Source organism: Aythya marila (genome assembly GCF_965140915.1).
Source record: "Aythya marila genome assembly, chromosome: 25".
Classification (NCBI taxonomy): Eukaryota; Metazoa; Chordata; class Aves; order Anseriformes; family Anatidae; genus Aythya; species Aythya marila.
In genome coordinates this window covers 2108244-2133653 of record NC_139066.1, presented here as the reverse complement: position 1 = coordinate 2133653, position 25410 = coordinate 2108244, and the positions used below count along the sequence as shown (strand labels likewise).

General features: G+C 53.8%; 1 protein-coding gene and 1 gene segment (V, D, J or C); one reads left to right on the top strand and one right to left on the bottom strand.

Annotated features, from left to right (window-relative positions):
• Positions 1-12405: 12405 nt before the first annotated feature.
• Positions 12406-12711, top strand: LOC309887445 (feather keratin Cos1-1/Cos1-3/Cos2-1-like; the record flags this gene model as incomplete). The annotated part of the gene is made up of 1 exon (XM_082779153.1): positions 12406-12711. One exon carries the CDS (start codon positions 12406-12408, stop codon positions 12709-12711), a length of 306 nt encoding a protein of 101 aa, XP_082635279.1.
• A 4898-nt stretch (positions 12712-17609) lies between these two features.
• On the bottom strand, positions 17610-21145 carry LOC309887440 (T cell receptor alpha variable 1-2-like). The segment is given in 3 exons: positions 21032-21145; positions 20212-20492; positions 17610-17791 (listed from the first exon to the last, which is right to left on the bottom strand).
• Between the last annotated feature and the right edge of the window lie 4265 nt (positions 21146-25410).

Below are 25410 nucleotides of genomic sequence, written 5' to 3'. Positions count from 1 at the left end.
TCTAGTGAAATATTTCTTTGTGTCCCACAGTGCTGTATTACATACAATAATTTTCTGCGTAAAAGAAATTCCCAACTCATAAGAATTCCAGCCAGACAACAGAAATACTCTTATACACAACCATCAGTATCAACCCATCAATTTTTTTTTTCCAATCAAAGTGAAGAGAAATTAAGCTTCCAAATGTTGCAAAAGAAACAAAAAATAAACAAAATTTTAGAAGCTTTTTTTTTCTCATTCGGATTCTCAAACTGGTATTTAACAGCTGTTTGGTCAGCCCCAGGCATGTTCCCAGGCAAGAACCAGAGGGAAAGCATTGTTCCTGCAGAGGTGTTCAATGTCTCCAGAGAATCCTTGGGGCAGTGATCCCGGGGATAGATCAGACCCCTTCTGAGACAAGGCTGAGGCTGGTGCTGCCTTCCCTGAGAGCACAGAGAAAAGAGGGCCCATGGCTGTCCCCTGCTGGGAGCTGCCTGGGCCAAGCTTTTCTTTCTCCTGGTTGCGTTGCTTCTTGCTCTTGCAAACAGACAGAAGAGCTTCCTCAAGCCTGGGGACATCAAAACACCATATTCAACATGGTTTTGAGACAGAGGAAGGTTCATCAGCACAGCCTCGTTTCTTCTGTCTGGCCTTGGCATTTGCATCCTGCAGGATGCCTGGCTTGTCCCAGACACGCACCAGGTTGTCCCAGACACGCAATCCTACACTGCTGCAGGAGCTGGTCACTATGACACTGCTTCCTGTGCAGGGACTGAGGATGATCACACATGCCTCCAGCTCCCCTGAGGAGACATCAACGAACTCAGTGGGCTGTAAGTCTTCATTTATCTCTTGCTCTGATTGCTTACTGTGAAGAACATGGAGAGCTCTTGGGCCTTTGGCACTAGGGGCTGCTCTATTTTTTCTGTCCCTCAGGCACAGGCTTTGGACATGGACTGGCTGGAGGTCTGCAGATAACCTGGTGGCTGGGATGCAAATCCATTGCTATTGACTGACTCATTGAAGAGAGGGAAGTACCCTGTAAATCTCTGTCAGAACTACATCTAGGGGTCTCTGGGCTGGGCTAGCCAGGGCTCAAAGCAAGCAGCTTTATCATGGGCTTGAAGAACTTTACTCACCCTGGGGATGAGGGGCTGAGGGCAAGCCGCCAGGGGAGTTCTGTTTCCCAGCAGGCTCTGCCCTATTCTGGCAGACAACAAAGGGAGGAAAGTAGAGCACGGTGGCCCATGTCAACCAGTCAAGGTCAGCCCTCTCTGCACAGCCAAAGACATCAGGCTGTTTGGGAAAGAGGACTGGGCTGGTAGATCTTGGAGTGAACAGGGGAAACAGCACAGCCAGGGGAGAGTTGAGTGCCCCATCCCAGAGCTCTGCCTGGCACAGACACATCCCCTCCACATCCAGAGTTGTTGCTCAGCCAGGGCAGCTCTGTGCACCAGGGTGTCACGCACAGCACAGAGGTACAAGGCACTGTCAGAAAGCTTGACTTCCTTCAGACGCAGAACACTGGATTTCCCCTTAGTGTTCAGCTCGGTGGTGAAACGGTCACTCTGCTTGGTGCCTGCTAATGCTTGATGTGTAATCAGCTGAGGGGCTTGTCCCTTCTTTTGCTTGTACCAGAGCAAGCCATTAAAGTTGGAGGTTTCATATGTGCAATTGGTCTGGAAGGTGTTTCTGTGCTCCACGGTGACCTGTCCTTCTTGCTGTTTCACAGACACCTGCCCCATGGTTTCTGGAAGAAAGAGAAGGTCAGCAACTCTGTAGGGAAGTCTCCAGGCAGCCAAACAGGAGTGGATTTAGACACGTGGGAGATAAGTTTCCCAGGACGGAGCCCTGCCTGTGCCGACAAGCAGGAGGACATTGGAGGAACACATCAGACAGAAGACAGACTGGACACCCTGGTAATGTCCATGGGAGGAGAGCTTTCATGTCCTGTATTGACTTGGACACAATCTGTTTTTTTCTATAGGAAAGGGAGAAATGAGGGACTGCAGAGACTGATGAAACCTTCTCTGGTGACAGTAGGTGGACCAGAAGAGAGAGGCAGAAAAGAGATGGACTGAAAGGACGAGAGAAGCAGGAGAGGTCTCTTCTCCATCTCCATTTCCAAATTTTGAAGAATAACAGTATCATGATAGAAACCGGCCAAGAACCAGAAACAGGAGACAACATTTACCAACATTTTCCTTGTGATTCAAAAGCTGTTCCCCACATAAATGTGGTAAGGCTTCCTGGGGAAAGCAGATTTATACCTTGATTAAAAGCCAGCACTTACCCAGCAGTTGCCCCAGGAAGGCAGTCAGGATGAGATACCCACGGTGCATGCTGAGACCGACCCTCTTGTTTGCTGTGGGAGAGAGAGTCAGAAAAGCACCTCCCAGCCCCAAGAGAACAGAGCTCAGGAAATGACCCTGCTGGGGGAACAGGAGGAGATTCAGCAAAGATAAATTTTCTGTTCTGACTGTGCCCCAAATGCTCCCTGGGGTTTCTCCCTCCTCCAGCAGGAGCAACCCCTGAGGATTGTCACAGTCAGGGGAACTCTGGGAGGCACATCATGTGCAGGGGCTGCTCTTGTCTCCTCTCCCAGTGGGGTCCTCACCTCCCCAGCTACATCTGCCTTCTCTTCTTCACACACACTGCTTAGCCATGGCTGATGTCAGGGCAGTCTTCTCCACTGAGCTTGTGCACCTTCACCTGGGGTCTTCAGCTCCATGGGGATGTTCCTGTTTCCCGTGGGAGGACAAGACACTTTGATTTCTCTTTCACATCCCCAGAAAGAAGGGAGGAATCATGATATGCAGCAGCCAGGGTTTCTGGCTGTGTCCTGTTCTGGTGGGATAACCTAGCATTTGCAAGAGGAATGGGGCTCCATTGGGGTGTTGGACGGCACAAGCCCAGAGGGGACAAGGACAACCTGTTCCATAGGGCAAGGGGTGAGGAGTCAGCAGGGAAAAGGATGTGGGTTCAGTGGGTCACATGCACTCACAATGACGGGCCACAGGGAGCACCCACCCAGGGCCACATCCCTGGCAGTTTCTGCTTCCCTGATGCTCGGGCCCCCTCTATCACCACCCCTAACACCTTGTCTGGCTTTTCTGCACCTGGCTAGTTGCGTTGTCTTCCCCCATACCTCCCTCAGTACACCTCAAATGTAGAATTCTCAGACACCCAAAGGAATGACACTTCAAGTCCTGCAGCCCCCAACTGTTCCTTTTATACCCCCCAGGCAGCGTGAACGTTCTCCCTCTCTCCAAAAAAGTTTACTGCACAAAGCAGTGAATCCTCCTCATTGCTTGTGTTTTCCTGGAACAGATGGAGAGTTTTCATGGAGAAGTTTGGGATCTGCATGGCAGCTCACCTGAGTAGGCACAGAGCTCTGCTGTGCTGTACAGAGCTGTGCTGTCCACATCCTGAGCCCAAGATCTTGTCCCCATATCTGTTCTTCATACCTTGTACCCAGATCTGCTCCCCACACCTGCTCCCTAGAGCTGGATCCCACAGAGCTCTTCCCAGTACAGAGTTCCCAGATCGGGTTCCCATGACCCGGGCATGAACACCTGGTCTGCAGATCGGCTCCCCCAGACCTGCTGCCCAGACCTGATCCTCAGATCTGGATCACAGCTTTTGTCCCCATATAGCCCAGTAGATTGCAACAGCTTGCCAGCGAGGGGCACTGTAGGTTCCGGAGGCCAGCCATGGCTGGCTGGTGGGGGTCCACCACCGCACTCGGGAGATTCCAGCAGCTTGCCGGCAAGGGTCCGCTGTAGCTCCTAGAGAGCCAGGCATGGCTCTTCGGTGCGAGTCTGCTGTGGCACTTGGGAAACCACTGCTGATCATTAGCGGGGGTCTGCTGCCACGCCCTCAGTCCGACGCAGGTCATTGGCAGGGTTCCGCTGCCACACCCGGGAGACCATAGCAGCTCGCCAGCGAGGTTGCACTGCAGCTCCCGGAGGCCCGCTGCAGCTGGCAGACCTGGTCCCAAGACGTGCTCCACCAGGACCTGCTCCCTACACCTTCTCCTCACACCTGTTCCACAGATCTGGTCCCTAGACATGCTCGCTAGAGCTGCTCCCCAGAGCTGGCTCTCCAGACCTGCTAATATGACCTGCTCTGCACACCTGTTCCACCTATCTGGTCTTGAGAACTGCTCCCCAGACTGGTTTCCCAGAGGTGGTCCCCAGAGTTGTTTCCCAGAAGTGGTCTGCAGACCTGGTCCCCAGATCTGTTCTTCAGTTCTGCTCTCACAAACCTGGTATCCAGACCTGCTCTGCACACCTGGTCTCCAGTTCTACCCCCAAGATCTGGTCTCCAGAGCTAGTTCACAGATGTGGTCCCCACTCCTGGTGCCCAGACATAGTTCCCGGATCTGGTCCCCAGACCTGCACTCCTGAGAGCTGGTCTCCTGACCTGGTCGTCAGAGTGGGTGCCCAGGGCTGCTCCTCAGAGTTAGTGCCCAGGATTGATTCCTAGACCGGGTTTCCAGATCAGCTCTCCAGACCTTTTCCCCACACGTCTTCCGCAGATCTGGTCCCCAGAAGTGCTCACTGCACATGGCAGTGAGCATGTGGCAAGTCTGTAGGAGTGAAGCAATGTGTTGTTTGATTAGTAGTTTTCCAATTCTAAGAAGAATCACAAAAAATCCAAGAAAATCTCCAAAGATAACAATGCCAGTGAATCTCAGCAGGAACAGGATCTGCAGCAAGTGGTCTGTCTTATGTTCCTTTTGTGAGCTCCACCACAACCACTCCCTCACTCCCCCTCAGAAGAAGAAGAAGAGGAAAAGAAAGAAATTTGGTATAAGGCAAAAGTAAGAGAAGAAAATAAGCAAAGTCTGCATGGAAGCACAGAGAGAAAAGAAAATTATTCTCTACTTCCCCACAAAAAGTGATGTTTGGCCATCTCCTGGCAAGCAGGGCCTCAATACTCATAGCAATTTTTTGGGAGGACAGATGTCTTCATAATGAGAGCTCCCCGCTTTCTTTCCCCTTTCCCAACTTTTATTGCTGAGTGTGACATCACATGGTATGGAATATCCCTTTGGATGGTATGGGTCAGTTGCCCTGCCGATGTCCCCTCCTGCCTCTTTCCCACCTTCCACTTCCTCGCTTTGGAGGTGTTGGAGAGAATCTTGATGCTGTGCCAACACTGGAGTTCTAGCTCTAAGTGCAGAGCACAGCACTCTAGGGACTACTGTGGGGAATGTTAAGTCTATCCCAGACAGTCACAGTACAGCTCCATAAATCAGGGTTCCCAGAAACAGAAAAAAAAAAAAAAAAAACAAAAAAAAAAAAAAAACACTTTGCCTATGCTATTCCCTTTTTCTTTCTTGTGTTACCTCCAAATTATGGTGTTTTATTCGGTACTAGAAGGCCACTCCTGCTGGCATCCATCTATATTCACAATCCACCCTCAAGAAAAGCAACAAAAGTCCCAATTTCTAGTAGGAATTTTTCATGTTCCAGACTGTGCGCATTGCCTTGTGTTCTTTCGCTCATTCAAGAAGAGTGTGGCTTCATTTGGCTTTTGAATATATCACCTAGCAATGCAATATGAATAGACAGCTGAAAAACAAAGATTAGGAGTATTTACATGTGAAGTCACCGTGTACTATCCTAATTACAGGAGTAAAAATCACGCCTGTGTGCTGGGAGATCCCGGCCCAACAAGGGACCCTTCCTCTCTGAGGATCACAGAATCACAGAATGTAAGAGACCTTCAAGATCACCTAGTCCAACCTCTGACCTAACACTAACCAGTCCTCCACTAAACCATATCACTAAGCACTACATCTAAACGTCTTTTAAAGACCTCCAGGGATGGTGACTCAACCACTTCCCTGGGCAGCCTATTCCAATGCCCAACAACCCTTTCGGTAAAGAAGTTCTTGCTAATATCCAACATAAAACGCCCCTCGTGCAACTTTAGCCCATTCCCCCTTGACCTGTCACCAGACACGTGGGAGAATAGACCAACCCCCACCTTGCTACAGCCTCCTTTAAGGTACCTGTAGAGAGTGATAAGGTCACGCCTGAGCCTCCTCTTCTCCAGGCTGAACAAGCCCAGCTCCCTCAGCTGCTCCTCGTAAGACTTGTTCTCCAGACCCCTCACCAGCTTCGTTGCCCTTCTCTGGACTCTCTCGAGCATCTCAATGTCCTTCTTGTAGTGAGTTGCCCAAAACTGAACACAGTACTCGAGGTGTGGCCTCTCCAGAGCCGAGTACAGGGGGACGATCACTTCCCTAGACCTGCTGGCCACACTGCTTATGCAAGCCAGGATGCTGTTGGCCTTCTTGGCCACCTGAGCACACTGCTGGCTCATATTCAGCCGACTATCAACCAATACTCCCAGGTCCTTCTCTGCCAGGCAGCTTTCCAAGCACTCATCTCCCAGCCTGTATCTCTGCTTGGGGTTGTTGTGCCCCAGGTGCAGGACCCGGCACTTGGCCTTGCTGAACTTTATACGGTTGGCCTCAGCGCATCAGTCCAGCCTATCCAGATCCTCCTGCAGAGCCTTCCTACACTTGAACAGATCAACACATGCACCTAACTTGGTGTCATCTGCAAACTTACTGAGGGTGCACTCGATCGTCTCTTCCAGATCATCGATAAAGATATTAAAGAGAACTGGCCCTAGTACTGAGCCCTGGGGGACACCACTAGTGACTGGCCTCTAGCTGGATTTGACTCCATTTACCACGACTCTTTGGGTCCGGCTATCCAGCCAGTTTCTAACCCAACGAAGCATGCGCCAGTCCAAGCCATGAGCAGCCAGTTTCTTGAGGAGAATGCTGTGGGAAACGGTGTCAAAAGCCTTGCTGAAGTCAAGGTAGACCACATCCACAGCCTTTCCCTCATCCACCCAGAGCGTCACTTTCTCATAGAAGGAGATCAGGTTCGTCAAGCAGGACCTGCCTTTCATAAACCCATGCTGACTGGGCCTGATCGCCTTCCAGCCCACTCCTTCTCAATTTTTCACATTGCAGCTAACAGCCAGCTAACTCTCCTTCCTTCCTTTTCTCTTTCCTTACTGTACATGCATATTTCCATTTATTAAATTCACTCCTTGAGGCATTTAGATTGTGGGGTATTGAGCTTAGCCATTGCTGCTTTGCATCTTGCCTTCCATTTCCAAGAAAACCCTTTCACAATGTGGCCCATTTATCAAGGGAACCATTCATTATTCTAACACAAGGCTCCTGCTGACTACACCCAGCTCTGTCTCCCAACACTACAGAGCACTGGCAGGTTCTCTAGGGATCCTTGGCAGAATGAGGACTGGCCACTGCTTGTGGTTGTAACTAGAGATGTATTATTACATAATAAATTACTAGAAATACTAAAAATTACTACAAAATCCTAAAGCTTACTACAAATAAATTGCTAGTTTGATTACTAGCTTGATAACACTAATGCCCTTTCTCGCCACAATTGTGGGTGTCTCAGCATGCTGGGGCCAGTGAGAGGGAGAGACAAGGAGGCAGGGGTGCACATTAACAGCCCCTTCCACATGATGGATATTTGCCTTGCTGTTGGTTATGCTAACCACACTGCCAGGCATCAGGAGCAGGGGCTGCCACTCACACCTGGCTCACCTCAAGCCCCAGGTGTCCTTGCTGGGCAGGCTCAGCTCAGAGCTCCATGCAAACTGTGATGAGAGTAAACTGCACCTCACAGCACCTGCACCTTCCTGTATAAAGCTGCAAGCTGAGGGCACCAGTGTGGGCTCAGTGCACACAGGTACACAGCGCTGTCCTGGAGCTTGGCATCTTGCACGTGGAGAAGCACCTGGGAGTTCTCCATGGAGAGCACAGAGGAGATCCTCCCGGAATGCACATGAGGCTTGAGCTTGCTCACCTGCAGCAAGAACTGAGGGGACTGGGTCAGGTGCTGCTGGTACCAGAAGATGTATGGAGAAGAGGTGCTGGTGGAGAAATTGCAGTGCAGAGTAGCGTTGTGTCCCACCTGGATGGCAGTTTCTTGTGCAAACTGCACCACAGAGTCCTTCTGTGCATGACCTGCAAAGCCAGAACAGCATCTCAGCACTGCTTGAAGATGTATCTGTTCTCCCCCTCTCTCTCCTGTGTCTATCAGCTCACCAACTTGATCACTGTCCCCCCTCTCCATCTCCCTTTTCATGGGCTATAAAATGCTGAGCTAAGTACACATGCCCTCTTCTTTCTGCAGGTGTTATTCAATTCCCATACCCAAGTCTGTCAGCTTACCTACTTTTTAGCAGTATCTTACCAGGATTTGAGTCCTTACGTACCTATGAACAATGCAAGTATGAACGCTAGGCATCTGCAAAGGAAAAGTGCAGATGCTTATTCATCCCTGTACACTCGTTGCTCATGACATCTCCCAGACTGTCTCCCGTACTGGTCTGCAGCCCCTGCTCTCCCTACAGATAACACTTCTAGTTCTTCCAGGAGGAAGGAGTCCTATTTCCCCCCTCCAGAAATGATGGGATGCCACCTTGACCCTAGCTTGCCCTGCCTCAAAGTCACATCTCACCTAAGTCTGACAGTGCCAACAAGGCTGCCAGGAAAAGCAGGACCATGTCACGCTCTCGCCTTCACAGGGTGCCCACGTAGTGCCTGGAAAGAGGGAGCTCAAGCTTGCAAGTTCACTTCCCCCTCTGCCAGCTCAAAGCAGCCTCTAAACCTCAGCACAGAGGGTGGAGCAAAGCTCCCCCTGCTGCTCCTTGGGGCTCACCCCTGCCCCAGCAAGGCTCACAAGAGAGGGATGGACTAGTGGCTAAAGCAGTCAGAAAGGAATCCAGCCAGTCTTTGCTGTGCTCCAGGACCCCTTGGCCAGCCAGAAGTGTTCCAGCACTGGGAGTGTCACACTTGTGCAGTTAGCTCACAGCTGAAAGCCTGTGAAGCCTAGGACATTTCACTTGGTCAGCATAAAGGCAAAAGGACACCAACATGGCTGCTGTGTGCTTCCCTCTTTTTGCCCCTTCTGGCAGGTGGGCAGCCCCAGCAAGGGGCAAGTGTCCCCAGTGGCCTCCCACACCCATCCAGAACCCGGCCAGACACAGAGGCCTGCACCCACCTCTGCTGTCAATGAAGATGGGATTGCTTCCCCCACCCCCTTTCCACCCAATCCCCCGGGAGAGCCACACATTATCTGGCAGGGAAGGACGCCCCGCCACAGCCCTCTGTTCAGCAGTCAGCACCTCTGCACACACAGGAGTGAATACTGCACCAAGGGCAGACCTACAACAGTGCTGGCTAGTGCAGCAAACCCCTCAATGACTCAGTTCTTTGGCAAGATCCCAGGTTCCAACACATGTATTAGAGTGAGTGTCCAGCACAGATATTTGTTGTATTGCCAGGACGTCATCTCAGCGCCAGAGGTCCTGGATTTGGGCTTAGGAAGAAACCTGTACAACAAGCTCTTGGAAACAAGACCACTGCAGAAAACGGAGGAAACCCAATGTGGCCGTTCTGAGGCTCCCTCGGGCCCGTGCTGTTTAACTCCAGGCCCTGCAAGGGGACTTCCAAGCACCGGCAGCGACCCCACGCGGCCCGACTGTAGCTGTGCCCCCGCCTCGCCCACGCCCCACCTGCCCGGCCCCACGCACTGCGGGGCACCCCCTGATGCCTCCAGCTCCACAGGCCATTGGCTACCTTTGCTTCAAGGGCGCGCTGCTGGCTCATCATGTGTGGCTGGGTGCCTCCTGCACCCAAAAGCCTTTCCTGAGGGTTTGCTTCCTTGGCAGCCAGCCCCCATCCTGAATTACTCTGGGGGTGCTTCCTACCCAGGAGGAAAATCCTTTTCTTTGCTCCTTTGCACCAAAATGAGGTTCTGGTCAGCCCCTTTCTCCAGCCAGCCTGTGTTCTCCACAGCACATTTGTGACCTACGCTGTCACCACCTGTGTTCCCTTGTTGGGGACCATGCACAAACGAGGGTGCCCTCCTTCCGACTGCTTGTGGCCCTAATGAAAGCATTCAGCAGGACTGGGTGTCTGGCACTGCCAGCTGCTACTCAAGCAGAAGGTGCCCTCCATGCCAAAGCTGCAGGCTTAGGCCTGCGGGAAGGGTTCTGACGAACTATGAACACTGTGCCAGACGGTCAGCCATGCTGAAGCACTCCAAATGCTGAGAATTCATTTGGCACAAGGGGGAGTGAGGGGGGGACACACAAATTACTCTTGCTATTGTGTGATCCCTTTGCTGTGATATTCTACACATGGAGGAGTGACAGCTGCTCCTTTACCCTCAGGCGAACCAGCCAGTCCAGGCAGAACCAGCCATGGGAATCTGTCCCCTCTGCGATGCATTTCTGAGACAATGCTGGCAGGCCTTTATAGACAACTGTGAGGAGATAGGCCTGGCTTCAGCACTGACTCCCAGGAGGACCTGGCAGTGTCCAGGGTTGGAAATCTCTGACTGACAGACACTATCAGGAGCCTTACAGCAGTCTGCTTCTCCTGTACATCCCAAGGTCAACGATGGACAGTCACTCAGAGGCACTCCAAACGTTGCTATCCTGAATTAAACCAAGGATCCAAACTGTCCGGATACGGTCCTTGTTTGGGCCTGAAGTTGGCAGGAACAGGGGGTGATTGTTGCAGCGGGAGGAAAAGGAGGGCTCAGGAGAAAGGAGCTGTATTTTCCAGTGCCTCTTCCCTGCACACATCTCTGAGAGGCTGGTGCCATCTGCATTCAGCTGCTCTCAGGCTCCTTCTGACCCTGGGAACCCGCTCCCCTGCAGGACTCATGCACAGAGCAGGGGAGAGTGCTGCCAAGTGCTTATACCCTCGTGATAAAGGGGAAACAAGGACACACGCACGTGCTCATCTATACCTGCATGGAGTCCTGCACAAATCTCTGCACCCACGTGCCTTCACACAAAGCCAGCTGCACAGTGGTTGTCACAAGACAAGAGCAGATGTGTGAACAAAAGCAACCGGGAACTCAGGTGAGTGCAAAAGGTGAGCTTAAAAGGAGAGGTGCTATATTCTGGCCCTCGTTCTCATAGTACCCGGGGTTGGTGGGACTGTGAAGCTCAAGGGCAGCCTTGGTTGCAGTGACTGTGAAATGGTGGAAGTTAGGTTCCTGAGCACAGTGAGGAGGAAGCACAAGAAACTTGCTGCCCTGGACTTCCGGAGAGCAGACTTTGGTCTGCTCAGGCATCTGCTTGGCAGAGTACCATGATACAAAGCCCTGAAGGGGAGATGGGCCCAAGAAGGCTGGTTAATATTCAAGGAATATTCAAGCAATATTCAAGGATTACCTCCTCCAAGCTCAGGAGTGATGCATCCCACCAAAGAGGGAGTCAGGCAAAATGCCAGGAGACCTGCATGGATGAACATGGAGCAACTGGCTGAACTCAAACATGAAAGAGAAGGCCATAGAGGGTAGGAGCAAGGACAGGTAGACTGGAAAGAATACAGATACATAGTCTGATGAGGCAAGATAGGAATCAAGTTAGGAGAGCTAAATCGAAGCCAGAGTTGAATTTGGCCAAGGAAAGAATCTTTGTTTCCATGCTTGTCTGCCTTGACAGAAGCATGTCCAGAATGTGGAGGGAGGTGATTCACGGCCTGTGCTCCGCTTCAGTGAGACCCGACCTGGAGTGCTGTGTTCAGCTTTGGGTCCCCCAGCATGAGAAAGATATAGAGCTGTTCAAGTGGGTTCAGAGCAGAGCCATGAAGATGATCAGAGGGGACCCATCCAGCACTTCCAGTGAGTCTTCTGCCCTCACTGATGCATTCCTGCCCTAGAAATCCTTGGACATTTCATGCCAGCACTCTAAAGAAACCATCACTGCAGAATGGCCATGGCCTAGATCTGGAAATGAAAAGGCAGCAGTGCAGGAAACCAGTGCACAGCCCATATCATTTGTTGGGATGGTTTGCATTCAAGAAGAGCTTGTCAGAAAATTGTTACCTCTGCCAAGGGTGCCTCTGGGCCTGCGGCAATGAAGTACCAGTATAAAAGGCAGCCCAGCTCTCTGCTCTCTCATCCAATTCTGTTGCCTCATCCTCCTTGGTAACCAGGTGAGTCTGAAGCCCTCTCTCCTCCTCTTCTCAAGTAGAAGGGGTCTTGCATCAACAGACATCTCATCTGGTGGTGGTTCAGAGCTATGCTGGGCCTTGGAGTTCCTTGACATGGTAGAATGGTGGAGAGAGACGTTCTGTGTAGAGAGAGACTGTGACATGGTGTAGAGGCAGCCTTTTGGGTTATGTGCAATGTGATTGTCTCTTTGGATCTGGCTGCTCTTTGAAGGGCCCTGTCAGTACAAAGCGATGAGGACCATGAGCCTCCTGGCACAACCTTCACATCCACCATCACCAGTTGTCTTGGCTCCTTTGTTTTGGGTAATCAGACTACTCCCCACCTTCCCATGTGCTATGCTTCCTTTCTGCCATCTCTCAAAGGTTCAACTCCAGCCCAAGACATGTCTTGCTATAACCAGTGCCTGCCATGCCGGCCCTGTGGCCCGACCCCGCTGGCCAGCAGCTGCAACGAGCCCTGCGTCAGGCAGTGCCAGAACTCCACCGTCGTCATTGAGCCCTCTCCCGTAGTGGTGACCCTGCCCGGCCCCATCCTCAGCTCCTTCCCACAGAACACCGTTGTGGGATCCTCTACCTCTGCTGCTGTTGGCAGCATCCTCAGCTGTGACGGTGTCCCCATCACCTCCGGGTGCTGTGATCTCTCAGGCATTTCCAGCCGCTACTGTGGCAGAAGATGCCTGCCCTGCTAAAGGCACTGCCCATGGCCCTGGGGTTCCAGCACGACCATGGTGCTGGACAACAGAAGGAGGAGTCTTCATGCAATTGCTTTCAGAATGACGGACCTTCCTCACCTCCTCTGGCAAACATTGGCAGGAGCCTGACCAGGGGCTACCCTGAGATTTCTGAAAACTCGGCCCATGTCTCTCAGTAGGCCCTGGAGATCCCTGCACTGAAGGGCCTCTGCTCAGAGTGACCTTCTTTTCCTCTCTACACTCGTTAAAGTTTCCGGCAACCCAGCCTTGGCTGTAGATGTTTCTTCCCCCTGCGTCTGCCCTCCTGAGCCGCCCAGCAAGAATTGTCTTGCCCTCGGTGGGTATAAGATGGGTGTTTAAGGAGCCTTTTCCCCACTCCCAGAACAATGGGAGGTTGCGACATGCTGCAGAGGGTCCTCTCTTGGACAATGCCCGTTGGAGCTGAAGAAGACATTCCTCACTTTCACAGAGCAAGGGGCAATCTACCCTTGCCTTGCAGCATCTCTGCCCACAGCTCCCCCCTGTCCTGCAAACAGAGAGCACAACCTCTGCTGTCCTCACAGAAGAAGCTACGAGTCTGTGGGAGGCTGTGGAGGCTTGGCACCCTGTAGGCTCTTAGGAACGGGCTTCTTCTTGCTCAGGACAGTGCTGTGCTGGGGAAGCAGGTGGGGACAGAAGATGGATGGCAGATGTGGGGAATGGGTGGAATAATTGCAGGGATGCCCCACTGCTTCTACTCCACCCTCATCTTCCCTCGTTTGCCCTACCTCAGGGCTATGGCCAGCACAAATGGGCATGTGCGGCAGGAACATGTGTCCCATGAGGCCCAACTGCCCCCAGCACAGCACTTGGCAGGGCCCAGGTGATGGCACACATGCAGGGCTGATCCCCTTCCACAAGTCAGCATTGGTGTTCCCCGTCATGGACCATACACGTAAATCTCTAGTCCCTGAGGACCCTGAACCCATATGGGTTGGGTCAGTGCAAAGACAGCAGGCAGTTTGCATGCCCCCACGCTGCTCTAGGGTGCCCACTTGCCCCCAAGCATGCAACAGCTTTCCTCAGGTGCAGGACGTGCACTCACAGGGACTTCCTCATGCTCATTTCCACTTTTCCTGACCATTTGCTTTGCTCCTGCTCAGGCAAGTTGTTTCTCTGTTTCTTCTTTTGGTTATGTAGAGGCTATGTTCAGGATGTGTGCAGCTCTCTGTTACCCAGTTGCACTTCAAGGATGCCCATTGTTTCCAGGCCCTGCTTGACTGCTGGCAGACATTTTTCCTGTCAGTGCTTTGCAGCCCCATGATATCTCTCATCAGTATATCATTAGAGCCTGGTTACATCTTTAACAGGTCCCATCAGAAGGGCACCCTGTCCCTGCTCAGTTACAAAGATGTTTCCTTATGGATTCATGTATGGCCCTGCTTGGTACAGCCTTGTCATGTCCAGAAGGAATCAGCAATGCAGGCAAGAGAGAAGAGCCAAAGGTGCGCTGGGGTAAACCCTTTGTCTTTCCTGGTGTCAGAGGAATGGAATCAGCCACAGCTGCAAGAGAATGCAACCAATTTAGCCCAGGTGAAGGTATGGCACTGCCAGGACTAAGGTGTGGGGTAGACCACACGAAAGAGACCCAGGCAGAGCTCTGACAAACATTTCTGCTTTGTTGGGATGGCCCATTGCCCTGGAAGGGCTTGGCCCATGTTGCAACCCAAAACATGACTGGTAGTTCCTGGAGACATTGGTTTCTTAATTGCTCTGCTGTTTATTGCCTACCTTAAATGCCCCAGGACACTGTTAGCAGTATATAATGTTTGGGTGAAGTTCTGGGTGCATGTCATTAGCAAACAGATAAAAGTGTGGTTGGGATCTGCCTCTGTGTTTGAACAAGGCAGATTAGCTTGGATGAGACACCCACTACGCTGAGAAAACACATTTGCTCTGAAATACGATGTGTGAAGCTGCCCCTTTGCCTTCAGGAGAACCAGCCAGACATGAGTTGGATGGGAATCTGTCCCCTCTGCGATGCATTTCTGAGACAATGCTGGCAGGCCTTTAATGACAAGTGTGAGGAAATAGGCCTGTCTCCAGCACTGACTCCCAGAAGAACCTGGCAGTGTCCAGGGGCGGAAAAACCCTGACTGACAGGCACTCTCAGGAACCTCACAGCAGTCTGCTTCTCCTATACATCCCAAGCTCATCGATGGACAGCCACGCTAAGGCACTCCAAACATTGTTACCCTGAATTAGACCAAGGATCCAAACTGTCCTGATTCGGTCCTTGTTTGGGCCTGAATTTGGGAAAAACTGAGGGAGATTGTTGCAGCGTGAAGAAAAGGAGGGCTCAGGAGAAAGGGGCTGTGTTTCAGTGCCTCTTCCCTGCACACACCTCTGCCAGGCTGCTGCCATCTCCGTTCAGCTGCACCCAGGCTCCAGACCCTTTCAGCAGAACCGAAGTGCCTTGGAGGGGCTGGGCTGGCGGGGGAAACCCCGCGGCTGCGGGACGAGGTGGTCCTGGCGGGCGGAGCGGCAGCACCCACTGGGGGCTGTGCCCCTGCCTCGCCCACCACGGTTCCTGCACGGCCGCAGCCCCGGCTCCTCTCCCCGTGGCTCTCAGGGCGCAGTAATACACCGCCGCGTCCCGAAGACGGGGCTCGGTGAGCCACAGGGCGCTGGACCGGCGGTCTGCTGCCACCGAGAGCCTCCCCGGCAGGTCCGTCAGTGCTCTGGAGCCTCTAGTACCGAACACTAGGGATGCAGGTCCTTGGCCCGGGAGATGACAGTACCAGTAGATGTAGTCACCAGTCTGCATGTTGGGGTGTGAGCAGGTGATGTTGATGCCAGTGCCCTCGGTGGTCTGTGCCCATGGTTCCTGCTGCACCTGGGCTCTTCCCACAGGCACTGCCGAGAAAGAAAGCAGGAGAAACTCAGAAAAGGTATTTGCTGCACCAAAAATATCACGCTGGGCGAGAGGGGAGAAAACAGTTGACAGCTGATGCGAGCTTTTTCTCAGAAAAAAGCATACAAAGGCATTTCACTGGGAATGGTTATTAGGGGACCAAGTCGGAGCAGGACTGTTTGGGAGGAGAGTCCGAGCCAGGAGGAGAAGGGAAGCAGGCAGGAATGAGTGGGGGTGTGCCGAAAGGAGGAGAGGAAGGCAGGGAGCAAGGCAAGGTGGGAGGCAACGGCCGGCTGAGCTCGCTGGAGGCAGGCGGGATGGCTGCAGAGGGAGGCCAGAGGGGAGCGAGGTCCGTAAGAAGCCGGCGGGCCAGAAGCGAGGGCAGCCCCGTCCCGTCCCGTCCCGTCCCCGGCGCCGGCAGCCCCGCGCACCCAGGAGCACCGCGGCCAGCGCCGCCAGCCCTGCGGCCCGGCCCTGCCGCTTCCCGCCGCTCCGCCGCCCGCGCCGCGCTGCCCCCGCCAGCCCCGGCTCTGCTCCGCCCGCGGCGCCTCCTCCCCGCCGCCGCCGCCCGCCGCCGCCAGCTCCGCCCCGGGGCCGCTCGGGGGCTGGCCCGGGCTGCGAGTGCTGGGCGCCTGTGGGCGGGCAGGGCTTCGGCTGCTGCCCGCGGGGCTCGGCCCGTCCTGCAGCCCAGCCCGGGACGCGGAGGCGTGGAGGCGTGCGGGGAAAGGCTGAGGCAGCTCCTTCGGCACGGGAGAGGAGAGGGGAGAGGAGAGGGAATGGGAATGGGAAAGGGAGAGGGAGCGGAGAAAGCAGCTGCCCATCTGCAGCAAGAGGGGCAGGCGGAGGGCAGCGGGCCGGGGTGTACTCGGTCTGGTAGTGTGGTGATGCGAAGCACTGGTTTCCCAGCTGTGGCCGGTAGTGTTTGGAGCTCCACTGGTATCGGAGCTGAGCACGTTTTGAGGGACACACACAGACAGAGTAATGCACACCCCATTTGGGAAAGATACAGCCAGGCTGGTACCCCCAGTAGTTGCTTTTGGAGACCCAAACATTCCTGCCGCATTTGCCTGGAGGCTGAGACACGGTTCCCTTCTCCAAGATCTGCAGGAGGACCCCCTGGTTCCAGTAGCTGAAAGCACAGGCCAGGGGCGACCTCAGCCCAAGTCTGACTCAAGTTCCTGGCACCAAATCCACTCCTGCTGCTCCACCACGACCTGACACTTTCTCCTTGCAGCACATGTGCACATGGGACAGAGCGAGACTATACAGAGGTAATCTCTGAGTAGACAAGTGCATGGAGTGTCCCCTTTTACACCCTGCTCTATCTGCCCTCGTGTGCTCCTCCCAGCTTCACATGCCCTGCTGTCCCCTCATGGGTTTGTATAGGTTTGTCCCTCACCCATCCCAGCCTGTGTCCTGGCCCACAGCTGTAAGAGGTGCAAGGCCCAGGCTGATCTCCCTGGTAGTGGCACCTGTGGCTTCTTGATAGGCCAACAACTGGTGTGAATGGTGAGGTTTGTCTCTTGTCACTGCCTCTGTGTTTGTTTTCCCTGGTCCCTGTCTCTGTATGCTTGTTGCTTGCCTCCTCTTTTCTTAGCATCCCCATTGAGAAGATCCCTAATGTGATAACTTCTGAGGCATAAACAGAGCCACAGACCCATGAACCACCCACAAGTCGTGCAAATGCCCAGATTTGGTCTCCTCACTGCCTCCCTCATCATCTGTCAGTCAGGCTTGTGTCCGTGCATGTACTTCTTTCCAGCTTCCTGCTGTTCTTTCTCTCTGCCCCCCTCCCTAATGCTTGTAGAGAAGGCATCTATAAGCATAAGAGGCATCCCGACCAAGACATGGCGCATATCAGTGAAGGGGAGGTTGCCAAAGACAAACTACACAGAAGGATGCAAGTGCTGGTTGGGCACCACCATCACCATCACAGGTGTATTTTCAATAGGGATGAAGAGGTTGATGACTGAGTCCAGGACGATGAGCAGCAGCTCTCAGCTATCAGACAAACCCGGCAGCAAGAAAAGAAAGCACTCTATAGACCTTCCCCCACCCCTAGGAGAAGACAGCAGCAGCAGGAGGAAGGAGGAGATGGAGTTGCTGCTCAGGATTCATTGTCCTCCACCACTCAATATCTTCTGGACAGACAACACAGAAGGGCCTCAGCAAGCCAGGATGTTCCTGCAGAGACAGTAGAGAGTAAGATCCCAACCCTGGGCTTCAAGTGAGCAGATTTTGCTGTCTTCACTGTGTGTGCACAGGTATGTGTGTGTGTAGTTGACGGTACCTCAGTATGTATCCAGGAGTGTTTGTGAGTGGACCAATGAGTTCATGTATGTTTTTACAAGAGCAGCAGTGTGCATGAGTGCTGTTCCCTCCACCTGCTTTTGATGTTATGAGTGATATCAGTATGAGAACAAGTGGCACACTGGGAATTAACAGAAACAGTTATCTGACATCAGCGTCCCACCAAGGCTGAGATATGGTGATTATGCAGGTTGCCCCAAGACTCCTGAGCATTCCTAGCCAGTGGTCATCTGAGAAACCCTCCCAGAGGATCACAGGCTGCACCACCAGCATGCATGTAATCCAACCCTGAGTTCAGAGCAGGTCTCATCACATCAGGTTGCTCAGGATTTCTCAGCCTGTCTCCCTGGCGATGGCGGTCATGAGAGAGGGATTAGGAAAGGTGTGACTCAGAGACCGTGTAGGACCTGGCTGAGTTGGATTTTCATCTAAGAGAGAGGCAGCAGCCTTATTGGTCCTAACCACTCTTTTTGGATCATGTCTGAATGAAGACATTTTGCTCCTCACTTTTCCCTGTGCTCTTCTTCCTGCCTGCCCTCTCTCCCAGGTTCACCTGCAGCCTTAAGACATGTCGCTGTATGACCAGTGCATGCTGTGCTGGCTCAGTGGCCCAACCCCGCTGGTCAGCAGCTGCGATGAGCCCTGCTTCAGGCAGTGCCAGAACTCCACTGTCATCATCCAGCCCTCTCCTGTGATCATGGCTCTGCCACACCCCATCCTCAGCTCTTACCAACAGAACACCGCTGCGGGATCCTCCATGTCTGGTGCTAATTGCAGCATCCTCAGCTGTGAGGTGCAGACTTCTGGTACCTCCTGGTGCTGCCTGCACTGACAGACTCCTCTAGAAGTCGCCTCATTTACCTGTTGATAGTCATTAAAGTTTTCTGCATCCCACCCTCTTCCTCCAAATGAAACTTTTCCTGGTGGTATCAAGTTGCCAGGTGTCCTGGTTTCAGTTAGGACAGAGTTAATTTTCTTCCTAGTTGCTGGTAGAATGCTATGTTTTGGCTTAGGATGAGAAGAGGGCTGATAACACGCAGATGTTTTAATTGTTGCAGAGCAGTGCTTACACCAAGCCAAGGATGTCTCAGCTTCTTGCGCTGTCCTGCCAATGGGCAGGCTGGGGGTGCAGCAGGAGCTAGGAGGGGACAGACCCAGGACAGGTGACCCAAACTAAGTCAAAGGGGTATTCCATACCATCTGCCATCATGCTGAACAATATATAGGGGTGGCTAGCCGCAGGAGGGGGGCTGGACTGCTCAGGGTTAGGCTGGGCATTGGTCAGCAGGTGGTGAGCAAGTGCATTGTGCATCACTTGTTTTGTACACATTATTATTAGTAGTACTATTATCATCATTATTGTTATTATTATTGTTATTATTATTATTGTTGTTATTATTGTCCTGTCTTAATAAACTGTCTTTATCTCAACTCACGGACTTCACTTTCCCATTTCTCTCCCCCATCCCAGAGAGAGAGGAGGGAGGGTGTGTGAACGTCTGTGTGGTGTTTAACTGCCGGCCGAGTTAAACCATGACAGTCCCTGGCACACCCCCAGTTACCATCACACAGGACCATCCAAGGACAGCATCCAATGCCCAACCCCACCCTGGCTGCTCTGCAGGGCCTTTCCCCCACCACGAAGCAGTTCTCGGTCAGTCCAGCCCTCTTCCTGGCACGGCCAACCTCTGTAGTGGTGGACACAGTCATAGGGATATGTCTAATGCACAAGAAACCATGTCCCATCTCCTGTGTTCCTCCCTGCTTAGAGATTTCCACTTCGCTGGGTGGCTTGGGAGATCCTGTTCTTGTTGAAGCTGTGTGCTGACAACATTACGTTCTGTGGGAATGCCCACCCAGGGACGGTCCATCCTACCAGACCTATGCGGAAAGTCAGAGGACAAAGAAGCTTTTTGCATGGGACTGCCATGCTCAGGTGAGCCTCTGACCTCTTGCTTCCTGCCCTCAATGCAGAGCAGAGCACATAAATCAGAATAAGAAGTGAGCTTTTTGCGAAGCAAATGGCAAAAGCTGCTTTGTCCATGGCTGCACACGGAGAACAGTTTGAGGGCAGGGCCTCTTTCACCACCTTCTCCTTCCTTTCAAGCCACTGACACCAGTCCCATTGGGAAAGAGGATCTGGCTGGCAGATCTCAGAGTGCACAGGGGAAGCAGTGCTGCCAGGGGAGAGCTGAGGACTCCGTCCCAGAGCTCTGCCTTACACAGACACATCCCCTCCCCATCCAGGGTTGTTGCACAGGCAGTGTAGCTCCCTGCACCAGGGTGTCACTCACAGCACAGAGGTACAAGGCGCTGTCAGAGAGCTCAACTTCCTTCAGCCGCAGAATGCTGGACTTCCTCACAGTGTTCAGCTCCGTGGTGAAACGGTCGCTCTGCTTGGTGCCTGCTGCGGTGTGATGTGTGACCAGCTGAGGGGCTTGTCCCTTCTTCTGCTGATACCAATACAAAGCATATAAGCTGGGGATTTGATACGTGCAAGTGGTCTGGAACGTTTCTTTCTGTTCCACGGTGACTTGTCCTTCTTGCTGGGTGACGGAGGTCTGCCCCATGGCATCTGAAAGAAACCAAATGTCACCAACTGATCACAGAAACCTAGGGGAGAAGTAAGCTTCTGGATGGGAAGGATCTTTATGCCTTCGACTGCAGCAAGAATCCCATGGATTTTGGCGTCTTTGGGCAGAAGGTCTATGACCAGAGGTTAGCATGAATCCCAGAGCAAGGTAATATCTATTACATCCCACATGTAGGGCCACTACCATCCCCCCAGAGTAGAGCTGTCTTTAGTACCTTCACTCAGGAGAAGAAACTGCCCAGAGTGTCAGAAGAGAGGGGCAGAGTGGCATGGATGGTTGGCAACAGGAAAGGAAGGGAAGAAGATCTGAGATGATCAGGAGAGGAGGTCTTTCTGCTGTTTCATTTTTCTTCCCAGCAGTAAGAGCATCTTCAGAAACGAAGCGCAAAATGGGCATGATCTGATACTAGCCATCATTTTCCCAGTAATTCAAGAGCAACTCCCTGCAGAGAGCTGTTGATGGGGGTGATGGTCTCCTGAAGAGAAGGAGAACCATGCCACCGGCCACAGGCAATGCTTACCCAGTGGTTGCCTCAGGAAGGCAGCGAGGATGAGATAAACAAGGCGCATTGTGAGACCACTCCTCCGGCATGTGTGAGAGAGCCTCAGAAGAGCACCCGTCCCCACCAAGAGCCGCTGGGGAGCAGAGCTGCAGGAAATGACTCGGCAAGGGGAACAAAGAATGCAAGGGGGAGGAGAAAATGCTTGTGCTTGGAGTGCTTGAAATACCCGGCTGCGGTCCTCCTCCACCAGTGACAGTACTGCTTCTGCAGCCAACATCTGCACAGCTGGGGAACATGGTGGCTCTTTTCTCCCCATGGTCGGAAGGGTCTGTTCCTGCACTGATCCTCCATTGGCATCCTCCCCGCTACAGTGAGAAATTTCTGCTGTTCTACACACTCCTGATGGCCCATTTAGAGTCTTCAGGGCTCATGCTCCACCGGGGTTTTACATCACCTCCTGGGGTCCCCCTCTCTCTGGGGATGGTTCTTTTTCTTCTGGGAACAACTTGCACCCTGTTTCTAACCACTCTCTTCTTTCTTTCCTATACCAACTGGGAACATTGCCTTGTAAGCAAGTCCCCAGAAATTGGTGAGGAACCCTGTGGTGCAGCATCCCAGCAGTCTGGCTGTGTCCTGATGGGGTGGGATGAGGAATGGTGTAGTCACTGTATCATTCAAGGTTCCAGAGCTATCATTAGAGTGAGTGGCCAGTACTGACGTTTCTTGCCGGGATATTATCTCGGTCCCAAAGGTAAAATCAGAATCATTGAATATCCTGACTTGGAAGGGACTCATAAGGATAATCGAGTCCAGCTATTGGCACCACACAGTTCTACCCAAGTTCATATGACTAAGAGCATATTAAACTTCTTAAACTCCGACAGGCTTGGTACCCTCTCAGTGAAGAACCACTTCCTGATATCCAAACTGAACCTCCCCGCAACTTGACACCTTTCCCTTGTGTACCATCGCTGGTTACCAGAGAGAATAGCCTGCCACGCTACTCCCCATCGTGAGGAAGCTGGAGACCATGATGAGGTCTCTTTTCCATGCTGAACAGGCCAAATAACCACTCCTCAAATGTCTTCCCCTCAAGGAACTTCACCATCTTTGTAGTCCTTCTCTGGACACTCTCCAATAGTTTCATGTTGTTTTTGTTCTGTGGTTCACAAGACTGCACACAGTACTAGAGGTGAGGTCACACCTGCACAGAGTAGAGCAGGACAATCACTTCCCTCGACCAGATAGCAATGCTGTGCTTGAAGTATTGTGCTGGATTTGGGCTTGGGACAAAGCCTGTACAACAAGATCTTAAAACATGACCACTACATAAAATGCAGGTAACCGAGTATAACTGCTCTAACACTCCCTCAGGCCAGTGCCATTTAATCCCAAACCCTGCAAGGGGACTTCCATGCACCAGAAGCGTCTCCCGGTGAGCTTGGCTGCAACTGTACCCCCGGCTCGCCCCCACAAACCGCATGGCACCGCCTGTCCCTGCCAGCTCTGCAGGCCGTTGGCTGCCTTTGCAACAAGTGAACACTGCTGGCTCATGTGTGGCTGGGTGCCTCCTGCACCCAAAAGGCTTTCCTGTGTGTCTGCTTCCTTGGCAGCCAGCCCCCACACTGCATGATTCTGGGGGTGCTTCCTGACTAAGAGGAAAAGCCTTTTCTTTGCTCCTTTGCACCATCATGAGGCTCTGCTCTGACCCTTTCTCCAGCCTGACTCTTTTTCTCTGAAGCCCCCTTGTGACCTACGCTGTCACCACCTGTGTGCCCTGGTTGGGGACCATGCACAAACTTCCAAGGGTGCCTTCCTTCTGACTGCTTGTGGCCTTAGTGAAACGATTCAGCAGGACTGGATGTCTCTGGCATTGCCAGCTGCTACTCAGGCACAAGGTGCCCTCCATGCCAAAGCTCCTGGACAGGGCCCCTGGGAAGGGCTCCCAGGAACCACAAACATGATGCAGATGGAAAGAGAAAGAAGCTTTGCACCTCTGTGTCAAATTTCAATTCTTATCGATGTGCAGGCCTCTCTCTGCCAGGCGTTAGCAACTTGAAAGAAGCAGCGAGAGCACGACTGTGTGGAGGTCTCTGTGGTGCTACGCACACAGCTCATGCAGTCAGGTGTGCCCCTCCACTCTCTCGACATCGCTGGGTGTGACGTCCTGAACCCTCACACCCAGATAGGTCTGCCCACACCTGACCCTCATCATCTGACCGAGAAGAACCGAAGGGCCTCCTCAGTCGGGACGAGTCTGGGCTGGCGGCGGAACCCCCGGGGCTGCGGGACGAGGTGGTCCTGGCGGGCGGAGCGGCAGCGCCCCCTGGGGGCTGTGCCCCTGCCTCGCCCCCGCCACACACGCCCGGCCCCGCCCGCCACGGTTCCTGCACGGCCGCAGCCCCGGCTCCTCTCCCCGTGGCTCTCAGGGCGCAGTAATACACCGCCGCGTCCCGAAGACGGGGCTCGGTGAGCCACAGGGCGCTGGACCGGCGGTCTGCTGCCACCGAGAGCCGCCCTGCCGGGTCCGTCACATCTTGAGACCCACTCTGAGCCCTCACGAGGAATGTGGGTTCTCGGCCCGGGAGCTGACGGTACCAATAAATTATATCATATGACTGGATGTTGGGGTGTGAGCAGGTGATGTTGATGCCGGTGCCCTCGGTGGTCTGTGCCAACGGCTTCTGCTGCACCTGGGCTCTGCCTGCAGCCACTGCCAAGAAGAAAAGCAGGAGAAAACTCAAAAAATGGCTTTGCTTCCACCAAAAATGTCATGAAAGGGGAAAGAGCAGAAGAAAACGGTTGATAGCCGATGCGAGCTTTTTCTCAAAAGAAAACAAAAAAAAAGGCGTTTATCTGGGAATGGTTATTTAGGGAACAGGTCGGAGCAGAGCTGTTTGGAAGGAGGATCCGAGCCAGGAGGAGAAGGGAAGCAGGCAGCAATGAGTGGGGGTGTGCCGAAAGGAGGAGAGGAAGGCAGGGAGCAAGGCAAGGTGGGAGGCAACGGCCGGCTGAGCTCGCTGGAGGCAGGCGGGATGGCTGCAGAGGGAGGCCAGAGGGGAGCGAGGTCCGTAAGAAGCCGGCGGGCCAGAAGCGAGGGCAGCCCCGTCCCGTCCCGTCCCGTCCCGTCCCCGGCGCCGGCAGCCCCGCGCACCCAGGAGCACCGCGGCCAGCGCCGCCAGCCCTGCGGCCCGGCCCTGCCGCATCCCGCCGCTCCGCCGCCCGCGCCGCGCTGCCCCCGCCAGCCCCGGCTCTGCTCCGCCCGCGGCGCCTCCTCCCCGCCGCCGCCGCCCGGCGCCGCCAGCTCCGCCCCGGGGCCGCTCGGGGGCTGGCCCGGGCTGCGAGTGCTGGGCGCCTGTGGGCGGGCAGGGCTTCGGCTGCTGCCCGCGGGGCTCGGCCCGTCCTGCAGCCCAGCCCGGGACGCGGAGGCGTGTGTGGAAAGGCTGAGGCAGCTCCTTCAGCACAGGAGAGGAGAAGGGAGAGGAGAGGGAGCGGAGAAAGCAGCTGCCCATCTGCAGCGTCCCCAGCAAGGGAGGCATGCGGAGGGCAGCGGGCCGGGCTGAACTGGGCCTGGTAGTGTGGTGCTGCTTAGCGCTAGTCCTTTGGCTGGCACTACTGGGGGCTTCACTGGTATCAGAGCTGAGCACGTTTCTGGGAGACACACAGGCAGGGTCATGCAGACCCCATTAGGGGAAGATGCAGCCAGGCCTGTAACCCCAGTAGCTGCTTTGGGAGACCCAAAACGCTCCTGCCGCATTTGCCTGGTTGCTGAGACCAGCTTCCAGTGCTCCAGGAGCTACAGGGGGACACCCTGGTTCCAGTAGCTGACAGCACTGGCCAGGGGTGACCTCGGCCCCAGTCTGATTCCAGCACCTGGTGCCAAATCCACTCCTGCTGCTCCACCAGTAGCTGGCAGTTTCTCCTTGCATCACTTGTGCACATGGGACAGAGCGAGATCACACAGAGGTAAGGAAAGATTCCAGAAGAGGACAAGAGAGACGACGGTGCTCAGGTGCAGGGCCTGACCAGACAAGTGCATGGAGTGTCCCCCTTTCACCTCCCTGCTCTGTCTGCCCTCGTGTGCTCCTCCCAGCTTCACATGCCCTGCTGTCCCCTCATGGGTTTGTATAGGTTTGTCCCTCACCCATCCCAGCCTGTGCCCTGGCCCACAGCTTTAGGAGGTGCAAGGCCCAGGCTGATCTCCCTGGCAGTGGCACCTGTGGCTTCTTGACAGGTGTTGTGGTTCCGCTCGAGTGGGCAGCTGAGCTCCACCACAGCTGCTCTATCACTCCCCCTCCTCAAAGAGGAATGGGGAGAAAATACGATGAAAAGGGCTCCAAGATTGAGATAAGGACAAGAAGATCACACAGTAATTATTATAACGGGCAAAACAGACT